Below are 23,376 nucleotides of genomic sequence, written 5' to 3' on the forward strand. Positions count from 1 at the left end.
ATTATTAACCACTTTCACTGTCACGTGATTAAGTTCAAAGAAGGAGGTCAACAAGCACGCTAGCTTATCAAATAAGCAGGCTAACACTGAAAAGCATTGGCAGACTAACTCCAACGTAGCGATTCTTATTCTGTAATGTGTTTAGTTACCACCTCAACTACTTAAGACCTGCCACCTATGAACTGTACAGACTGCAGCATGTATAACTTATGGGTTTTACCTAGGGGTGTGACATCTTCACACTCACAAATGTATTTATACTATTCCAAAAGTACTTCATCCCTCTCATGAGATTGCGGTCCCTAATGACAGCGGGATAAAGTGGCAAAATCGATACTGTCCCACGCAACGCGAGACAGTTGGGAGGCATGGTATTTGATAGCAAACAGTTTGTAGAAGGGCACATGCTACAGTGTGTACATTGGCGGTACTTGGTTGGACAATTACAGTTCAGGAGTGCCTGTAAAAAGAGTTGCAAACACCGGCAAATATGTTCAAATTGCCTCCCTGAGCGAATACCCCATGTTCATTGCCCACTGTCCAACGTATCAGCCAGATTAACAACATTATTATTATTACCTTTTTTATTAATTGGAGCAGTTAACACATACATAACAATATACATTAATACATACAGACACATCAGTAGTTGAGAACCCTGCCATCTAGCCTTATGGCACTCTATACAAAGTTCCTGGTAGCAATAGTGGGCTTATGAGGGCCCCACTTGTGAACTTACAATTTAAGGGCGTAGTAAGTGTATTTACTACTAAAGAGGGATGTCATGCCAAGGCATGATTGGGCCTCTGATAAGTAAACGGTTAAGCTCAGTGTCTATATATTTGTTTAGTCTTTGATCTATGGGCATACAGGATATTCTTTCATCAGTCTGTAACAAAGTGTGAACACCAGTCCTAAGCCATAACTCTAAATCCAATGATTAGGTAACATTACCAGAGAGGGTGTCAAGAAATGCACAGGGATAGATGCTCTGAGGTGGGTTATCCAGAGGACAGCGACATAATATCAAATATGGAGAATGTGTCTTGTTAGATGTTGTATGGGTAGAAGGTCCAGTTTAAATAAATATTCAGAATACCCAGGTTTAATCCTTTTGGTGGATACGAAACAAGCCCAGGGAAAAGTGTTCCTGTTACGAGATACAGGCATATACCAGGGAACTTGTGGGGTCCGGCTACCCGGAGGCTACCTGAGATGCAGCCAGGACTGCCCGCCGACGTCAGTGGGCGCTGCCGCCATCACGGGAAACACCCCCAATTAGGGGGAGTGGGGAGTGTACAGAACCCCGCTCCCACAACCCAAAGGATTCAGGTGCCGACCTGGAGAACCGGAGAAGAGTACCCAGGTATGGATACAGGAAGTACTATTTTGCAGGCAGTTACACCCATCATATTTGGTGTCCAGATAATCACCTAAATATGAGGACTGTGATTAGGATAAAATTATGGAGGTGGCCTGTAAACTGTATGTTGTAGGAAGCCTTCCTACCGGGACAGATTGAGTGGTATCTGAGTCTCCCAGGTAACACCCAGGGGGTCTGGCCTCTGTGGTTTATCTATAAAATATGGGTCTTGGATAACGAAAGGGAGATTTTCTTTTAAACAACGTCATGGAGTCCTTTACCATCTGAATTCCCACAAGGACTTATAAATCTGTAAATATATGATATTATTATAGGATTTCTTGTGTTTTCTCCTATTTTATCTTATGTACTGTTTTGCCAACTTGCAACCTTTATTTCTTTATGTAATTTGTTTCCGTATTTTTATTAGCAGCAGCGTGAAACCTTTTTTTCAGATTAAATGTTTAATTAATCGGCTCTGGTCTTTGTTCTCTAATATAAACTTCCCTGAAGGAAGCTCAGGTAGGAAACGCTACAGAAGAGTTAATTATACGGGTCTAATTATTAAGTCAATTACTTTTTATACTGTAATTCTGTTTTGTTTGGGGTAACTTAAGATGCCAAGTCTTGGTGGTGATTGCGAATTGTAGCACTGAGGCAATAGCATAGGAAGGATTTTTAGGTTACTGGGAAAAGTAACCAGGGATCTGGTGTTAACTCTTTCACTCCCACACTTACACCACCATCTGAGCCAGGCCTATAGCCGTAATTACTTCTCGTGACAAGGGAGTAGTAGCTCTCTTGTAGCAGTAATTAGGACTAACTGGTTTCAGGATGCAAAAGATGTATGTATGTATGTATGTATGTATGTATACATACATACATATGTGTATGTATGCATGTTGCCAAGGTGGAATCTAGGTTTATGTTACTGCAACAGGCAATTATTACAATATACTGCTTGCAAAATACATACTTGGGTAAAAAAAAAGTGTGCAAATTTTGTTCAAGGGAACTGTGTTCATTCCACAATTCCAGAAGTAAAAAGAAATAGGTTGCATAACATCTTTAAAAAAAACCACATAGCTTTAACCATTAAAAACCCAGTTTTATTTGCATTAACTATTATTTGGCTATTTCCAATCATTAACAATTACCTTAAGTGTCCTAGAATTGGCTAGACAGTTAAAGTATGGGACATGAGTCACTGTTTCCCAATTATAACTATTAATGCACCTATACAATATTACTATGTCACACGTAAAAGGTGGGAAACATGAATGGCTTTTTCATTTAATCACATCATTGTCTTCCAGCACATTAGCTAGCAAGTGATTCCTGTTGACATGGAACAAGGTTAAAGGGATAAGCATTACTGGTTCTACAAGTTTGACTTTGGAGTCTCAGGGTGAAGCGCTGCTTCCCCGAGTCTCAGGGTGAAGCGCTGCTTCCCCGAGTCTCAGGGTGAAGCGCTGCTTCCCCGAGTCTCAGGGTGAAGCGCTGCTTCCCCGAGTCTCAGGGTGAAGGGCTGCTTCCCCGAGTCTCAGGGTGAAGCGCTGCTTCCCCGAGTCTCAGGGTGAAGCGCTGCTTCCCCGAGTCACAGATCCCAGGTATGAATACCTGCTAAAATACAGTAGCTGTATGGGTGATGCAAGAAGGATTAGTGCTTTATTGTGCCATGGGTAAAATGAGATTTAATGTACCCTACACAGGTGACACATAAGGGCTGTTTGGGAGATGGTTATGTTAATTATAAATGGTTGTGGTTTTTTTTTACATAGCAGATGACACATGAACACTATTATTTAGCTAGCTTTAACCCCTGCCCAAAGTCACCATTAGAAGAGGAACATGTTGAACATATTAACTGACTTCAGAAACCACAAAATACAAGAACCGCAAACCACAAAATTCAACCATCTCCATACAAGTCATGCATCGGATTATTTATTTTATTAGGGGCTTTCCTTTTGTTTTGTTTTTTTATTATGTAACAGCTCCATATTTGTACATTGAATTTTGAAACTCCAATAAGAATATTACCACCATTTTGGGTGTGCACTAAAACATACCCAGTCTATTGAATATAAATGTTTCTGCCTTTTAACTCTGCATCCACCCAATTACACAATTACTCTCAATTATACTGGGAGTATCCTAGAACTGCGCAGTGGAACCGACACATGTACTTTACAGGTCACTGATATGTCTATTTTTATAATAAAACCTAACTTTGCTGGTTCCGCTAATAAGTTAGATTGCCGCCACAGTATGATGGGGGTTGTAGTCAAGTATCTGCGTGCATCTTTATTGTTTATGCATTAGTTCATGAGATATAAAGTATCAGACTTTACCTTTTAAACAAAATATTATTTTCATTATAAATTACATTTTGTTTCCTTTTGTTTAAGTCAGGGTTTAAAAAAAACAAAACACACAAATAAATGCATATAAGATACTAGTGTGGTTTGCACTTATGGTTGACTGACAGTATGTTTCCTCTTTCTTTTCCCCAATGATCTGAGCAGAGAATGGTTTCTGTTCCACATGGACTCTTAGAATGTTTGACAATTAAAGACAAAGTACCATCAATGTCTTTACATATTACGTATAATAATAGCAGGCAATTATTAGATTATCAGTCAAGCTCTGTTGGCACACTCCATTTGTGATGTCTTATTATAAATCGTATATTTATGTATGTATTCATTAAAGTGTCAGAGAGGCACAATCATATCTGCTGATACACTTGACAGCCTGGTTAACATGAACATAGAAACACTGAATTTTATGGCAGATAACAGGCCAAAGACTAAAACCTTAACCAGTTCTTGGTCTCATCATAGTGGTCTCTAGAGCTGCAACTTATCCATAAGGTATTTTTTTCTTTAAACATTTTAAAGAATGCATATTAAATTACTCACAGAGTGAGACTGCTGGGATACTATACTGTCCCTTTAACTTCCTGCAAACGAATACTTTAACAAATTGTTTGCATTACCAGAAGAACACATTTAGAAAATTCTACAGAGTCAATTACGCAATACAGACAACTAGAACAATCGAAGAGAAAAACATTTGTCAAAAAAAAAAAAAAAAAAGGAGAAACTTGTCATCTTGTTAGATTTGATGTGCGCCATTTGATGCCACGTTCAGGGTACAAGCAGGTGTGCGCTCACGCAGGCTGCTGTCTCTTTGCCACTTAATTACTGTTCCTGTTAAACCATCAAACACTCAGGAGTGGGACTCTGACGGAACAGATGTGCTCCATTTCTCCTGAGTTTACCGATGAATATTGATGAGCAAGTTGGTCGTTACCCACACCAACCCTTCTTTAATGGCATGCACTCCAATCTCTGATGGAAAGGCTTACCCAGTTGTCGCTTATTGTTTTAAGATATTTTAATTTACAATTAATAGCTAAAATAAATGCATGCTAACTTGACCAGTCAACAATCCGGGTACAGTTTCCTCTCCTTGTTATCAACAATGATGAAGGGCGACAACATACATAAAAAGCCATGCATGAAAGTCTTAAAAATCTGAAATAAAGTAGTATGAAAGGAAAGAAAAACCTAATGTTTAACAGTATCTTAATATCTCAGTAAGAAGAACATCAACAGCACACTCTTTTACTTGGGGCTACGATGATGACGACATTGAGGTGGACCTTTGATCTCAGCAACCTAACAGCCATGATGGAAAGAACAACACGCCACAATGCAATATGTGGTTCAACCCTCAGGCATTTAAATAGCTCAAAATCATTTTAATATATATTTAGACAACTTAATCCTCATGACTTATGTAGGCAGGTCTATGACTCCCTGTAAATGGGTCAGCGAGGAATCACTCTTATAGGAGTTGTCTCCTTGCATTGAAATTATCCTACATAAATCGCACCAATTACCTTGATTTTTAACAGGGATCTAACATCCATAAAATGAACTGCACTTTTTTTATTTTTTTTTTTTAAAGCTAGTAACATCTAGAACCAAAAAAAAAAATGTTTTTTATGTGCATATTTTTAAACTTCATGATTACGGATATTCTGCATATTTAAAGCCTAAAAAATGATTACGATAAGCAGTAACCATGTAATCTGCAAGCCATAAAAAAACCCAAACATCAGTTTAATCTGCCCGGCAACCATCAAGACACATTAATGACTGAAAAGCTACATTTTTCTCAGCCCACGTGCTTAGGGCTTTGATATAGGAGCCTTTATGCTACCTACCCCAATTTAGCACATAAAAGATGGTTATGTTTTCAATTCTCCTTGCTTTCCTTTGATCTAGTTATTGTGTCACATAGTAACATATTATTTCATAGTGTGTTATACCATCCAGTATCAGTTAGGTAGAACATCTCAGTTACTTTACTTCAATCAAGCATCGTTTTCCAATATGAAAGAGGCCTGCAAAGGAAATCTATTCTAATTGATTTTAACTGAAATATTTTACTCATTTGCAGTCATAAATTTTTTTTTAAATTTCCTTGAATTCGTAAAATAAGCATTAATCATTTTCATTTTATGGTTACATCGTGTCAGAAATCAGAATCGTCTATCTACCAACTACTGACACGTACAACTGCTTGAAAAAGTCCAGCAGAATTGCTGGCCTTCTCCGTGATCCTCTGATGCCTTGAGATTTGGATGTAAACACTCCCACTAAAGTATTTTTTCTGGCATTCTGTATAAGCTTTGAACAGCAGCAAAAGCAAGCCTGTTTATCTATTTCAAACTCCCAATTGGCTTCCATTCCCATTAGAAGTATATAAAGCTTAATGGTCAGGAGGGAGGTAAGACTTGCTTGCCTGCGATGTAGCCAACAAGTTCTTCCCACCAGGTGGCATAACATGTGGTGGGATCAGAAGACTTGCTGAAACTAAATTGCATACCACAAAAATGAAAGAAAAGTTGGAATCATTTAGCATTCCATATTGGTTGTAAGCAGCGATCAATGATTGTTAATCTTTAAATTAAGAGTAAAATTTTACTTCTTTGAGCAAACTTAAAAAGGTTTCATCCCCAGGGAAAACTGAGGCTCTTCACTGCTACAATAAAATGGTGTGTACCGATTACCACAGGGTAGTTGGGAAGACTACACCAGTAACCTGCCCTATCATTAGACAGTGTAAACAAAAAAGCCTTGGACTACCCTTTGGATGGCCCTGAAACCAAGTGCTGGACAAATCCCAGAAGCCAAGGATCCATATGCAGAATGTTAATGTATTAGGAGCAGAGGCAGAAAGTCTTGAGAGCTCCCATTTATCAAGAAAAGACTGGCCCTGGTTGGACCAAGCCCAAATTTCTCTGCTATGATAACAATGACAGTCATCATGTTAAAATTCCACCCACTGTCTAATATATATATATATATATACACATATATATATATATACACATACAAATTTATATAATGTAAATGCATGCAGGAATTTTAGTCATCAAAGATTCATTGCAGCAGCCAGCCCTGTAACTACGCCAAATTTTAAAAAAATTTAAAAGCATTTAAAATTAAAACGAATATTGATAGATACCGATTATATCCTTATGTATAAAATAGTTATCCATCTAACATAATATTGACATTAATTACATCACAAAAGTGAAAGAACTAAGTGCTTCAGTCTTACGAGAACTTGGAAGCATTCTGGACAATTGAAATACTATATTTTCTCCCGCAAATTCTTGGCTTTTTGACTTGTTCAGTGTTTATGTACTTGGTGCGGTGTCATATTGCAATGGTAGCACAACCACCCCAACAGCTGATACAATTTAAACATTTCATTCCAAGTACATCCTATTAAAGTAAACGTTGCATTTTTCTGCCGAATTGCAGTCCTTTACTTTGCTTTGCTGATCTACGTGAAAAAATAATCTGGACAGGGTTGTCCCTTAAATGCAAAGGTAGATTGAAGCATTAAGAAATTCTGGCACCTATACTGAAAAGTACATATACTATTTTATTTAATTCTGTAACTTGACATTCACACAGGCAACACTTGTCACACGATTACCATTAGAAAATTTTATATTTTGGATTGCACTGGTACTCTATACCTGAATAAATGTCATTGTGTTGGATTTATGTTAGGGTCCGTTTCCTGAAACTAAATGTACTACTAGATATTCAGCCAAGAAAAATGCATATGGACATAACCGGGATCTCTTGATGTTTGCCCCCAAAGACACTGGGTGATTAGCAGCCCTCCAGAATAGCTTTTGTTAGTGCATGGGGAGGGATCAAGCTGCACACACCCAATTACCCCTATTTCTCACTCTTGTACCCCAAACCCCTCAATGTGGCTAATCCACCAGCCCCATCCCGCCATGATTCCTTTTAGGAGCAGGAGAAGAGGCCCTACAAGGAAGCCTACTTGCTGATGTACAAGGTATGGTCGATATATCTGGGATTTTTGGGCAATTTTGCTTGAAGATACACAGTATTTATTGTGTGACATTACAATTTTGCATATGTAAACATTACAGAACGCATTACTCCCATAGTAAGTTATTATTCCAGGATGAATGCAGGGCCCAATTTCTTTTAGACAATGTGTACTGCAATTGCCTCCTACTCATCCTGAACTACGTTGTTACATCTCAGAGAGCTGGAAGTCTTGTCACAGTTGTCAGATAAGTTTAATCGATTATCTGATTGCTTGGTAATACAGGACTCCCTTCACTATTCATTTTAAAAGTACAGCATGTGTTTACTCGGCCTACTGTTTCATTCGTCAAAATGAGCCTTAAAGAGAAATTCCTAGCCCACTGCTTTGCCCCCATCCTTTTCGCATCTGCTCCCGACAGAGCAGTATAATCTGTGATTACAAGACATTCAGAGACTCACATTGAGGCCAAAATTTGCATAGTAAAGACGGCACGGGGTAAACAAACCATCAGAGGCAGGTTATGTTCCAGGCCGGAATCTCCACCGTGGTATATATATATATTTACAGGAATCCTTATGGAATAGATCAGGAAGTTCCCCCAGCTAAATGCAGGATATCCATGCTAAGCACAGAGTTCCATCGATCTGTGTATGTGCAAGTTGCTGACCCTATGCAACTTAGGTTCGCTCTATGAGATATATATTTATATATATATATATATATTTTTAGTTGTACCAATAAATTTGGTGCAACGTGACAGTAATAGTTTCATTACTTTAGAATTATATATATTTCTATTGTGTGATCAAGCAAGACATCACTTAGATTGCCCCACAATTGATTAGATGATTTAGTGTGGAGAAGTGTCCATACGTTGCTACTTAGTAGATGAAAATACATCAGATTGTTGTACTAGGCCAGAGCATAACCATAAGAATTTAAGGATGCAGATGAGGACCAAATTTGTCTTAATAGTCATATTCCCTCTAGGTTTTAATTAAAAAAATAAATAAATAAATAAAAATATAAAAGGTATTTTTTTTCTACTTTTAGTAAACACTAGAAAGATTTTAGACCATTCAATTCTGGTAAAGGGTTCAAATAATAGTATTTTTATATAGAATTAATGTTTTATCTCAAACACTTTTCGATTTCAAAGATGCATTGTTTCATAGCATGTGAAGCAGAATTCAATTCAGGTGCGGCAACATAGATAGACCTACAAGAAATTATGCAACCTGCTTGCTGTCAAAGAGTTAATTATATCGTAGATCCTTGTTTTGGCTGCGTATGACATTCACATATTAAAGTCCCACTGTTTATGTAAACGGAAGCCAGGTATTCAGCCGTGATGATGAAAGCACTCGAAGCCCGTCGAACCTGCTCCCGTTGCTGCGTATATGTGCAAATTGAGATAAAAGCGAAAGAAACCGGTCAGAGCAGTTCAGCGAGCCAGACTTGGTGACCGATACACAATAACGCGCTCAGAGTTTCACATTGTTCATTGTGAAAGCTGCCCTACTGCAATGACAAATTCAAACTACATGTTAGGTTTAGACGCAGCCAGGCTGCCAAATATTTATTCTTTTTTTACAATGTGAAAAATGTATGATTTTGCATTAATATCTAGGGCTTTATAAATTAGTTATCTCAGGGCACCATATGGGACATTTTGTAAAAATGTAATTATCTTGCCATGAAATATCCTGGGAAGGGGTTAGTGCTGGTCAAAGAGGACTTATAACAAACAAATAACGCAAAGGCAAACTGTGGCAGTGAAAAGCAAAATCCCCATTCAGTCTGGACTATGGTCCTTACAAACCTCTTTCTTGGCCATGCGCAAGATCCGAATAAGGGAGGGAAGCATTTTTAGCTGGGCTTATCAACAGCTCTTCTCTCCTCGTAACCCCTTAAGGACCACGGAATTGAAAACAATGGATTTTGAGCCCGTACATGTACGGGCTTCGTCATGAAGGGGTTAATTAGTCATGCATTGGGAAACCTACACCTGCTCTCAGAAGAGTTTCAATTTAACTTCATACACTTTTAGAAACACCATTACTCGTATTAAAAAAAATGCCAAAACGGGTTCCAGAATTAATGTTTTATCGTGTAAGATGTTACGCCATTCAGAATTTTTGAAGGGAGCACTTATGCTGACATTCCATGATTTCAAGAATAATACTAGTAGAGCAAATAGGCTGTGACTATCAAGAAAGAGAATGACATAAAGTAGTAAACACATGAAGGTGTATATAAAAGGTCCACCATAACTACTGATATATAAATTACATTCTAACGGCTGACGGCCATGGGTAAGCGATGTTGCTACAGGCAATTTGATACCTGGGCATCCGATACCCCTAGGACTCTCTATACTAAAAACGTTTTCTTATAAATATTTAAGGTACTGTCTTGTCAATCAGTGCTCTTCAAGTCAGTCAAGTTCCTCTTCCTGTGACAGCAAAACAGGATACTTCTAGTATCAAGTATACTTTTTTTGAGCGGACAAAATAGACAGCTTGGGTCTGCACGGTAGTTCCATTAATAAAGTAGGAATCCGCGTATGATTTCTACATGGCATGAAGCATTATGGGTCACTGGTTAAAGGATCCATCATTTGTCTTCCCCTTTCGGCCATCTTCACCCATTATTTCATATGTATATGGCCCTGGTAACAGAGATAAAATAATAATATAAACTGGATTTAAAATAAAGCCTACTACTTAAGGGTACTCGCTACAGCTGGAACTGGTTATTAGAGACGTGACAGCCACGGCAGGGAAAAAGTAGATCGGTTCTTCTGATTATGAGAAGATGAAAATAGTACCTCTAAAGATGTGTAATAGTGGTATCATGTGGAGAAAAAAAAACCAAAAACAACAGATTTAGACAATTGTGCATTGTCAGGAAAAAATCTTGTTCTTGCGATAACTCTACAAGCGCTGTGCTTTTTTTTTTTTTTTTTTTTTTTAAGACAAGCTTTACAATACACATTTGTAATCCTTTGTGAGAAACACAATGGCCTATGTTATGAATGTAAGCGTGTTTTTAAGTAAAAGCCATTAGTCAGTTTGGTTTTGAAAAAGCTACAGACCTAAACACTATTTCTAGTAAACTATTACCTAATGGCAGAGTATGTCGCTCGATGTTGAAAGCTATTGATGTCGGACGCACCTTTGCTTTTGTGGAAATCTATTCAAATTGCCTTTCTCTCCCTTTGCAAGGAAGAAAAATGGGGAATGTTTTCACGTAAAAAGTTGTATTATACACCTATTTAATGTTTCGTACAAGAGATACCCGTTAGCTCAGGTTTCTACTGGCAAAGACTATTCTACAGCATACATAGATATTTTACACAACTGTATGCTTCAAATTTTGTAGCATCAGTTTTGAGAAGGTTGTGTCCTGATCCAGCATGACTGTGCACTGTGTACCAAGCAAGGTCCATAAAGAGCTTGGTGTGGAGGAACTTGAGTGGCCTACACAGAACATTGACCTTAACCCTAATGAACACTTTTGGGATGAAATTGTGACCCAGGTCTTCTTGTCAGACATCAGTGCCCGATATGTTTTTTTGGCTAAATTGGCAAACATTCCCACAGAAATACTCCAAAATCTTGTGGAAAAAGCCTTTCTAGAAGAATGAAGGCTGCTATTGTTTAAAGGGGATCAATGTCATATTATTGCCCATGGTTTTGGAATGGGGTGTTAAACAAGCTTATATAGTTGTGATGGTCAGGTTGTGTTTGAATTTCTTTTTTTTAACTTCAGCTAACTCTACAGACAGTTACTGGCCAATGCATCTCATTTACCCCTTTGCGACCAATGAGAAAAAGATGGCTCTACAGGAACCGTGACATGCTTCATGTCATTGGTTGAAATCGCTCCCACATTGCTGCAATTGTAATTTTAGCATTTTTCTAAATTTTTTTTTTTTTTTTTTTTACTTAGTATGAACTAAAAGAAAATTGAAAGAAAAAAAAAAGAATGTCTTACATTTACAGATATTGTATTAAAAAATCTATTATATCTGTAGGTACACTAAATGAGAGAGGAAGAGAATGGTTGAAGAAAGACGTAGCAAAAACAGTAAAAACTCTCGGGTCTTATAAAATTAAGAAGTCCTGGTCTTTAAGTATTTTGACTTATTGATTTTTATTGGTGTTTTTGTTATGTAAAATGGAAAGCAGACAACAGAATGGGTATGCATTTAGCATTGGCAAAAGCAGTGCAGCTTAAATAAGAGGTTCCACAAAAGGCAGAGACCTGGAGAAAAAAAACAATGTATATTGTTATATTGCTAATTATTATTGGTGTAGTTTTGCATGACTGTGGCATTTCTCATGTAGCACCACTTTATACAAAAATTAAATAAGAAAATCTGAAATTGCTACCCATATTAATTTCTCTCATCACATTGTGGACTCGGCAGGTTATCACTGCCTTCCTGATGAAAATACCGAAAAAATACTACATAATATTAAGTTATGTGACTTATTTAATATTACATTGATACTCTCTATTATTCAGCTACTGGGTGGCTATTTACTGCAGCTCAAATGTATTGATCCTGGTAAATGACCCCCTCCATAAGGCACAGCTATTAGCTGGCTCCAAAAACCGAGAACTCATTTATGTTTCTGTTGAAAGAAACGTGAACTGCAACAAAGATGACTTTTTTGAAGAAAAGAAAAAATAAAAGACCACTGTGCAAATTATTTAGCAATAACGGAGGACATCCACTTGCTCTCAACAGGGGAGGCTAATGTGGGGGTTCAAACATCTCTGTGTTAATGTGTGCTGTTCTAAAGGCGAGCATGAATTGCCAGTAACTCAGAGACAGTTTCAGTGTATAGATTTATAGTCCAAGGCTTTCATTTGTTGAAACCTGGAAGCGCACAAAACTTTTTTTTTTCTTCTTCTTCTTCTTCCCTTCAGAGCTACTTTAAACAGATCCTATTTCAGTCAAGTCCTCAGCTTGCTTTCATCATGCTGTTTTGTTTCTTGGAGGTGCCTGAGCTACGCTCAAAAATAATAATAACTGTATTACCTACAACGCTTTGCCATCACAACATGGCTCCAGACAAGAATTCACCGCTCAGATGAGCACAATCTATGTTTTAAGCGTCTGAGGCTGTCAGATACACAGAACATACTAAGGATATTGAAGGGCAGATGATGACCTTGCCCAGGTTTAACCCATTTTTGTTTACAATATTAAAGCCAAGGCAAGGGTTGCTTGTCTGGGACTACAACTCCCCACAAGGTTAGCCAAGAATGAAAAGACACAGATCTGATAATGTTGTGTTTATAATATTGCAGGCCATGATCTGTCTCATTGAGCTCCATTGTCAGAGTTGGGGGTCAAATAAAGGTGAAATTTTTAAGGAAAATAGACGTGTATTGAAAAATTTGTTGGCACAGACATTCTGCCAAGCTGTCTTCCTCAATCTATAGCTGTTATTACTTAATATGTTCTGTTCGTATACTCTTGAAGGGGAAGTCCCATGAGAAGAAAAATCTAATGGACCATAAAAAGCAGAGCTATATACAATAATGTCAGTTAAAACAATATTTCATCGCATTATGTTGTAGTAAACGTCCTTTATCGGGATGCTGTCATTGCTGACAGTCGCTATATCGTGAGTGACTTTACCTGCTCAAACACCACAGTAAGCAAATGTTTTATGGCAATGCTAATAAAGTCTGATCCTCCATAGACACTTATTAGTCACAGTGTCCAGCTGGGTGATTAACCCAGAGACACTGTATTGTTTACTACAGGCCCCAAGATAAGGGTCAGGGTGTTTGTCTAGGAGAATAGGTGAAAGGTGACAGGATCTAGTTTAATACCAAGGGAAGATAGCTTAATAGGAAGGAATAATCACAATAATCTTGAAAGCAGGAAGTTAAGACAGCTGGTTCACTAGATGACAAATATACCGTATTTGCTTGATTATAAGACAAGGTTTTATTCAGAGCAAATGCACTGAAAAATATCCCTCGTCTTATATTCAAGGTCATCTTATAATCAGACCTGAAATAGAGGTCTGACTACAAGACTAAGATCCAGATCCCCCGCGGCGCTGCAGGGGACCTGGATCCTCCTCTCTGACAGCCGGTGGGCGTCCGTGCAATGCGTGCAGACGACCTCCGCTGTTGCCGAAACTTCCTCTGGGGGGCTTCTATGACAGAGCGCCGGCATCACATGACCTTCCGGTTCTCCACCATAGAAAGTGGAAGTGCCTGCCCAGGCGGAAGTGCTGGCAACAGTGGAAGTTTTCTGTGAGCATCCCGCAAACGTTCACCGGCTGCCCCACTAGACACCAGGGAGTCTGAAGCACGGGGGACAAATCTAGGGATGCACTGGTAAATCGGGGTGGTAAGAGTGGCATGGATTGGGTATAATGGTTTTCTGGTTTATCAGGGAGGCAGAGTGGCATATATATGGGTGTATAAGCCATATCTGGGGGCAGAGTGGCTTATTAGGGGGGCAGAGTGGCATATAGGGAGGTATAGGGCATTTCTGGGGAACAGAGAGGCATATAAGGGGGTATAAGGCATATCTAGGGGACAGAGTGGCATATAAGTGGGTATAAGGCATATCTGGGGGGCAGATATGCATAACTGGGGGAGAGTAGCAAATAAAAGGAAATTAAAAAACAAATAATTTTTCTCAATCATAGTTTTTACGATTAGTGCGTCGAATTGCAGAATGTGTGTTTTACACTACTGTATAAAACCTGTACAAATACACCAGATTACCATTTAAAGCTAAACACTTTCAGTGTTAATGCAGACTGATTTAATTACTATACATTCTAGCTTGTATTAGATATTTCCTAACACAGGGAAGCAGGCTGAGAAATTTAAAATAATAAAGAAAAGAGCATATCTAACACATCATGCGTCAGGGATATGAGCCACACAGTCTGTAATACAAACATACAGCAGAGAAAGGTTTACATTGCCTACCCTCCCCCCATGCAGCATTTGATTCATTACTCATGGCTAGAATTTAAACTCAGCCAATACGCAAATTGCCTTAATACTTTGTGGACGGATAAATAAATAATACTACAGCATTTAAAGCTCTGGATAAGGACCAGTTAACAGGCTTTCCTGGAACATCACAAGCCCTCTGCGAACCACCATCTGAAACCATCTCAAGAGAGGCCCTTCCAAGAATCCGAAAGATCCAAGCCCTCTGCAACCCGATCTACAAGCAAGTTTACTAATTTTGTATTATTATGCATGTTTTTGCTGTATATGAACCAAATAGGTATTTTGGGGACATTGTTTCTTTTTTTGCCAAATGTTGTTTACCTTGGTAAATTTTGCCTTGATCTCCTCTCCTGGTTTCCTACAGCCACAACCCAGCCCCTTCTTCTAACCTAATAACTTATATTATTCATCTCTTTATTTCTCCTCTTGTAGCTTTCCTGAAACCCCCAAGCCCTCTGCAAACCACCAACCGAAACCAAGCACTAACTAGTGTTGATACCACTATAAGTATGCATAATACATTTAACTAATCAATAGAAGAGAGGTATACGCTAGCCTGGACGGGATTAAGGGTGCCTTCCGGGTCAATCCAAATTCTTTAAACTTGCGGAGGTGGAAGCGTTATGTGGCCCGCAGTAATAGTGTGGGAACTAGCACAACATGCAAGCAGCTATAATAAATAAATATTTGAGTTATCGGCATGAGGTGGGGCGAGTGTTTAAGTGTGAGTGTGCATAATAGTGCATATGTTACCAGGTGGAGGGGGTAAGGGGCAAATTCACTTTACCTGCCCCCCCAGAGCCAAATGGCGCGGCGCTCCCCTGTTTAGGTACATATGACAAAATATTGATTGCACTTTTTAGTATGCGAAGCAGATACACCAAAGCAGATCTTTCATCTTAAAATGATACAGTACCATTTAAGAAGCCTTTTCAGTATAATCTATCAGTGCCTGCTTTTGCTTCACATAACAATGATGCGCTATCGCAAATTACGAATGAGCAAAAATTTTGCATGATTAACAAATTATTTCTGGGAAAAGGTTTGGGCATTTCACATTACTAGGAATGATGTCTTTGAAGCTACATTAGTGTTAAATCCAGAATACTGGCTACTATAGGCAACATAATGAAAATCATATAAACACAGATTTCCAAAGTGATTGTTTTGCTAGTGAAATAATCCTACTTAATGCAACCTTTGCAGCTTTTGATTTTTAACCTTCAAGTAACCTTGAATATCGAATGTTATAGCCACTCATTATGTTGGAATGTGCATTCATGAATTAGCATTTTTACATTAGTTGCAGTGTGGGATTTTCCTTTACAGCAATCAAGAATAAGATTGGACCAGCGCTCACCATAGATAATGTTCTTAACAGAAAAAAATGTATTTGTAGTTTTTTTTTCCCCCCAGATCAATTTCCTTCATACTTCCAGAGTGGCCCATCTGCTTACCCGATGTATCACATGCTTCGAATTACACTCACAATTATTCAGGCATACCGGCATGAAACTCCCCAACAATATTTGTAGTTGGCCATTAAAATGTTACGAATTCTATTTGTTTGACAGCTCTGCTGATCCCTGACAGCAGAGAAGCTTCTCTAACCCTAAAATGTAATTCTCAATAGTCAGAAATGTTTAAAGATGGCTTTGTTGTATTGTTAAAACAGAGTTCTGCTCTCAGGAAGGTGCTTGTGATTTGTCCACTTACTGCATACTGTTAAATACTGTATGTGGAAGCCTCCTGCTTGAGAAAGCCACAGTGGAATGGTTGTGTTGGAATCAAAGATCGCATCAGTAAGAGGTAGGCATGAGGTCATTTTTAGTGACTTGGAATGGTCCATCCCTTCAGCATCAGGTACAGTATGTTGCTTCCTGGTCCTTCACAGAGATGGAGCTTTGTTCTAATAAGCAGCTTTGAAGGTGTTGAAATTGCTGAATTTAAATGCAATGTCAACAAGGAAGTACAAAGCTCACATGGTAGGAAAACAGAAGATGAAATAAATGCAGTCAGTGGATTGGATGTTGATTTTGGCAGCAGAAGCGCATTCATAACATAGATCTATTGGTCTGTCATAAAAAACAACAAAACACGACGGGTAGCTTAAATCCAAAGGCACCATGAAAACCATGGGGTCACACCCCATATGAGTAACCATCTTAAGAATGCCTTAACCTACATTGAGCAATGGACCAATATAACGTTGAAATAGGATAACAGAAACATAGAACTTGAACCTAGAATTTGATGTTATTCAGTCCACCTAGTTCGCACTAAATTAACCTATACCATTTGTGCTAGCAGAGTTTTCTACTTATCCAACACACGCGTCAGTCTCCTCCAATATAAAGTCTGACTTCCATCAACAGATGGCAGCGAGTAAAATCCAAAGATGTTCCACTTATCTACCACCACCTCAGTACAGCGAAAACCCCTTTACATTGCATCTAAGCCTCTGACCCTCTAGTTTAACATTTTCTACGTTTTTTACACTAATGTATCCTCCTGTACTTTGTTATTTGTATCTCTTTGTATCTCTTTTTCTATCCCATCCCCTCTTACTCCTCTCCAAACTTTACATATGAACCAGTAAGCACCTTTGTACACACTGAGCGTAATCTACTATAATTCACCATAAATATTATATTATAAATTCCATATAATTTCCTGCTGTTTTCACACTTTAAGAGACATGTATTATGAACTGGGAAGTATGTACTTAGACATGCAGTAATCATGAGTTACACATTGCCTGCTGGGAGCTTTGGATCATGCTAGGGGCGATGTCTGTTGAGTAGTGATGTTATGTGTATGGTAATTCGTAATTTGTCTCAACATGTGGGTACAATAATACTTCATCTGAACAGGAGGTAATGCTTCATGAACAACAGAATTGCAGGCAAATAGCTTTGTCGTTTTTTTTTTTATTGAGAATAAACACAATTATTACTCTCCTATTGTTAGGCTGCTGATAAGTTCCCTGGAGCCTTTGGAGTGGTTGGTTGAGAAGGAGAAAACCTTAGGATGGGAAACTGAACACATCATGCTAAAGGTGCCACATACAGACAGGGATCTCAGCTTCCAGAAAAAAAAGGGATGTCTTAAATTAGATATCCCCAAAAATAATTATACCGATTCCCAAGCAAAACACTAGAGCTATCATCAGTTTCGATAAATTCATTTGGTGGCCAGCATTGCAGTTCCTTACAAGGGACCACCAGAAAAACCAAAACCAACCAAGTGTCTTATATTGAGTTAAATGTTTACATCTCTGTTTAATTGTGTAACTAAGTAGTCGGTTGTGTGACAATGACTTAACTCACAGCTATTTTTGAGTGATCCCAATTTAATTATGAAGTTCTGTCAACTCACATTCAAACTGCATCCCACAAAGGATTCTGAAACATGTGTGGAAATCGGCATTGTTCTCGTCCTTCAGTACTAAACATGGACACTCAAACCTGCTATCAGTGTTCTTTTAAAACCGTGAGAGACTTTCCTTTTGTTACATGTCTTTACAAGATATAATACAAACTATTGTGATTATTGTATGAGTACATAAAATCAATTAAAATAGTTAACTAATTAAAACGATAGCCCTACTTCGGCATCTTCAGAGACAGGACAACCCGCTGTGTTCAGACAACAGCAGGAGGTTCGCACCAATATCCATACCTTATTGAACGGATGTTAACCCTGCCGCACAGAAAGGGTTACGTTCTGTTGCTTAGCTACCATTTTGGTTGGAGGTCTCAGGAGGAAATTGCTGTCCTACTGAGAAGCCAACAGGTCAGTCGTTCAGCTGTCAAATGTTCACTCAGACTGTATCCAAGTACTAGACCTTTAAGGAGAACCAGTTGGACAAAGCAGTCACATTTTTGGTCTTTACATGCGACACCCTAACTGTGCTAAATGGACAAAGAAAAGGAGACACTTCCTAGTAGCAAGTTAAATTGGTTTTATGGTACCTAAATAAACTGTAACCAACAAGGTTATTTGTAAGCAAAGGTTGTAGCACAGGCTTCCCAACACGTGAAGGTCGCATATTCCAGCAAGGAACACATTGAAAGTAAATAACCAGGAGACCCAAGCAAAGAGCTCCACACATTGTATATAACACTTCTCCAGGAGGCCAGTATCTCTGAGGACATCACATGGTCACCATTTGAGTAACAATGTGATGACAACAAATTTACACAAAATACAACACTTCACATTTTCCGGTCCTTCACAGATTCCCTTTAAATTAATAATATATCCTTTTGGACATAAACAACGCAAGTTCAAGTGAAAATGGCTAGAATACAGGGTATGTTTTTTTAGAAGGGGCTGTTCTACCTTCTGTATTTCACTCAATTCTAACTAAAGTTCTTGACCTGTCTAATGCCCAGACTTTTTACAGTATTTTATTTTTTTTTGGACAGAAAGCAAGCATCGATAGGGTGTTGACATAGAGAATGAATGAGGGCACCTTAAAGGTTGGGTCGTTAAATCTATAGGGACAGGGGAAAAAAAAAGATTCGCTATTTGTTAGAGTTTGGTAAATAACAGAAAGAGGGGAACACGTACTGATTAAAGATTTAAGTGACATGGATCCAAACAGTAAAGGGAATTGGAAAAGTTATTTTCCAACACTTCTTTTCCAAATTCTTTCTAAACAGATAATGAACTTTACAGAGCAGTAATGGTGAAGTTAGTGAACTACTCTGCTACATTTACTTACAGCGCCAGCAGATTCTGTAGAATTTTACAATAGGCGAACGGTGAAGATTAAAAAAAACACATAAAAATCTGACAAAATACAAAGGGGGAATAAGATTAACATTCGTTAAGTCATACAGGGACAGAGTTAGAAAGTAGCTCTTCTCTTGCAAGCTTACACTCTATTACTTGGTCGACTGCATCTGATATTACACGCGCAGGACATGCCAGTAACATTTTATGAAAGTAAACATTTCGAAAATTTGGGAAACTGTCCAAGAATCTAAAAAAGAGCCATAGTTTTTTTGTTTGTCTAACGCAGACTCCCAAGTATAAAAAGAAAGTTTGGATGTCAAGTGACACAGAAACCAGCAGTCCAAATATGTCAAGGTATGTTAGGTATGACTGGTTGCTGAACTATAACCCAACCACTAGTCTAGTTCATTTAGAAACACGGGGTTGACCTAGTCACCTTGGTTGACAAACCAAAGCTGGGAAGTTATTATAGTAACACAGTTTGCCCCTTTAAGGGTTTCATGAATGAAGTTACAGCATGGATTATGTTGAAGGTAATCAGATAGAAACATAGAATTTGACGGCAGACAAGAACCATTCTGCAAACCAACAGATAATGCAATATACAATGTCCTGAGTCACACTTTTTGCCAGATATAGGTTCACAAAGTAAATAATATAGAAAGTTTACTATGTTCTGACACAATAAACCCTAATGTTTTGTATGTAAATTTAAAACCACCCTTAAACTGGTACTATCATGTTCCCAAAATATTACCGCACCCTTCTAGAAAATGTCTAAATAAATATTCCTCCTGATCGCAGAATCTGGAGGAGAATGAGGCACAGCACTTGTTAGATGAATGAGTATTGAGTATAGATGAATTTAATAATTTTTTTTTCACATTGATCAAAAGTAACTAAACTTTACTGTTCTTCTAGGAAGCCAATTACTTCTAGACATTGCTCAGAATGACGCCTAAACGTCAGGTCATGTAAGATCCTTCATGAGTCCCACTGGGTTTGTGGAATGATTCAATGTCTTCAATCCACTGCAAACACACCCTAATAATTAAAAAAAAACAGCTGCTAAACTGTGGACCCACAATTTTACCAAAAATATGAACTAAATGTATTTCGGAAATTGACCTTATTCTAACATAATTTCAAGTATGCACAAACAGAAGACGTCTAGTATGATGCAGAGGGACGGAAGAAATAGCAAAACCGATATAAAAAAATTAGAAAAAAAAGTTATAAAACAAAAATCCCTCATAGGGATTGAGTCTCAGCCCACCGACAAGACAGGTATGGCATTATATGAGGTGGGATCTAAAAAGTGCCCGCTTTATGAATAAAAAGAGTAGCATCCAACATTCCCTAGAAATGGTCTGCAAGAAAACCAACATGGCTGCTGCCACCAACCTGGTTTTACAGCAAATACATCACGGAATCACAACAATAAGAAGTGAAAAGGCAAAATATGTTGAGCATGTTTTGTATTGTTTCCCTTTAACAACATGCAAAACCCATGACGCCTCTCTCTCTGGTCATTCAGATGATAGTTATGTCCCTAGTAAGTATACTCTACATGTTCCCAAACAGAGTCATGTGACATCAATGACCCCAGTTTTCTCCACATTCGGATATTCAAGCCAATATAATAATAAAAGGAACATTCAAAGATACACATACTCGCGCTATATTGGCACATAGCATAACAGTTATTCTATGTATACTGGATTTATTAAGGTTCAATAACAACAATTGACCTTTGAAAAAATAATACTAATGTTTAAATCGCCTTTATATAAAAAAAAAAAGCGAACCTGGAATTAGTGGTGAATTTAAATTTGTACTTAAATGTTAGCATTAAGAAAAATTACATGCGGGATTACAATCGAAGTTCTAAGTCTATTATTACGCACGTTATTTTAATTATACATTGGCAAATCACAGGCTGAATAAACTGAATCCTCAAAACGCTACGTTCCTTTTGATCAGCTGATTTAGAGTAAAAACGAAATAGAAACAATATGTACAATAAAATGCATTCTTTTCATCAACAGATTAAAATCAGAAAATATGAGAACGCTACAGTTAAACTTTAAATCCGCATTATAATACAAATTGGTTTTATGATGAAAAGTTTTTTTTTTTTTTTATCAGATTATTTTGAAATAAAATAATTTTTAAAAATACATAAGTTTAAAACTAAGATTCCATTATTAAAGCATCTCCTCGATACCATTTATTAGTTACATTGGGGAAAGCTCAGTACAAGGGCTGGGCATCCGCAGCCATTACCCAGCTAATGTTAGACTAAAACTCCCATCACCTCAGCCACCCATGTGTAGATATTACACAACACTTATGGCTAGCAGAATGCCACTCAAGCCATGAGTGTGTGACAAACAGCGGCGAACTCGTAACGGTCGCAAGCGATCCACTGAGGATGATGGGATTTAGAGTCCAAGTCCAAGCTGCAGTTGAGCTGCCGTGGGTCCCAACTATTAAACGCCTTTCAATGGCAAAATCGCATGCAGTGTAGTACATTACTAGGGGCGCATTTGTGCCTCGCGTAACCCAGGATAGTAGAAACGTAACAGAGAGGGGGTAATCTGGCTACTTCACTCATTAAATGGCCTGTGGACGTGCAGCTACACAGAGAGAGCACTTTAGTAGCCACAGGCTGGCTGCCTGTAAGTGCTTTGCGGCGCAGCCCCACATCGGTTATAGGGGCTTCGGCAGTCCAGCCCCTCTAGCCTATGATGATCAATTGGGGGAGACGATGACAAACGCGACAGCACACCGTCAGGCTGGCTGAGGGTAGCAAGGGTTGCTCTCTAAACATATAGCAAGACTGCAGTCATCCAGATTCTGTATGGTTAGGGGATTAACATCAGAGGAGGACTCAACCTACTTAACCCCTTGAATGCCACAAGGATGTACGGACAGATGCGGAAGGGTGCATAGCGTAGAGTACTTACCAGGCTTGACAGTCTTCAGGCGTATAGGCTCCCTGAAGTGCCTGATCACAGCCAGGGTGTCCCTATGTGTCAGCCCACTGACCGGGGTCCCATTCACCTCCAGCAGGACGTCCCCCTGACTGGGCACTTTGCCTGCAATGTAGCTAGCAACGTCCTCTCTTAGTCGCCCCAAATAGGGGAACTCCCCATGCTCTGCACCCCCACGGATCTCCAAGAAAGAGCTGGGATCGCCACCAAACCCCGACAGCCCGCACTCCTGCACTTTACTCAGCCAGTGCTTCTTCTTCTTCAGAGTCTTGGACATGGTGCCTCATACGGAGAGCCCCCTACTCCGGGCAAAGCAAAAACGGAGCCGTGGTCGCAATCCACTCTTTCTTTTAGGCAAATAATAATAGTATCCAACAGGTCAGAAAGGCCAGGGATAGAAACAGATAAGGCTACAGTGCAAACCCAATGCACATGGAAACATACACAGTACTAGTGGCTGCAGCCTTGCTAGTCACTCCACGGCTCTCCCCTTCCTGTACGGGAGGCTGGAATACAGTCCCAGTGCGCACGCGCGGGCTGCAAGCCGGCCTACTAGTCATAGAAAGGAGGGGGGCAAGAACGCAGACATTGGAGTTAGGACCAACACACCCCAGCACGGACACTCCCCCCCATCACCCCTGCTGCTACAGCGTAACAGGCGCTGCAGTTCTCATAGATCGGCCACCAGGGGGCGCTGAGAGGATCATATCGTTTGATGATGCTTTTCTGCCGCTCATGGCAAGAGATTAATAATAATTAATTAAAAAGGGGAAAGTAATGTTAGGATTGAATAATATAAAGAAAAATGTAAATATGTAATCTCTTACATAAATCAATTTGCAACTGCCCTATCACAGTACAGGAAGA

General features: G+C 38.8%; 1 protein-coding gene across 1 annotated transcript in view; it reads right to left on the minus strand.

The window, feature by feature from the left end:
- LOC149298379 (membrane-associated guanylate kinase, WW and PDZ domain-containing protein 3) overlaps nucleotides 1-22,786 on the minus strand; it is a 152,919-nt gene extending 130,133 nt beyond the window's left edge. Inside the window, exon 1 of the mRNA XM_089487457.1 lies at nucleotides 22,483-22,786. Coding sequence (XP_089343583.1) covers nucleotides 22,483-22,786 — 304 coding nt within the window. The remainder of the gene's footprint in view (nucleotides 1-22,482) is intronic.
- Nucleotides 22,787-23,376: the final 590 nt, after the last annotated feature.

The sequence above is a fragment of the Sceloporus occidentalis genome, unplaced genomic scaffold, assembly GCF_023333645.1.
Source record: "Sceloporus occidentalis isolate IW3139 unplaced genomic scaffold, rSceOcc1.0.p SCAF_33, whole genome shotgun sequence".
In the NCBI taxonomy this organism is placed as follows: Eukaryota; Metazoa; Chordata; class Lepidosauria; order Squamata; family Phrynosomatidae; genus Sceloporus; species Sceloporus occidentalis.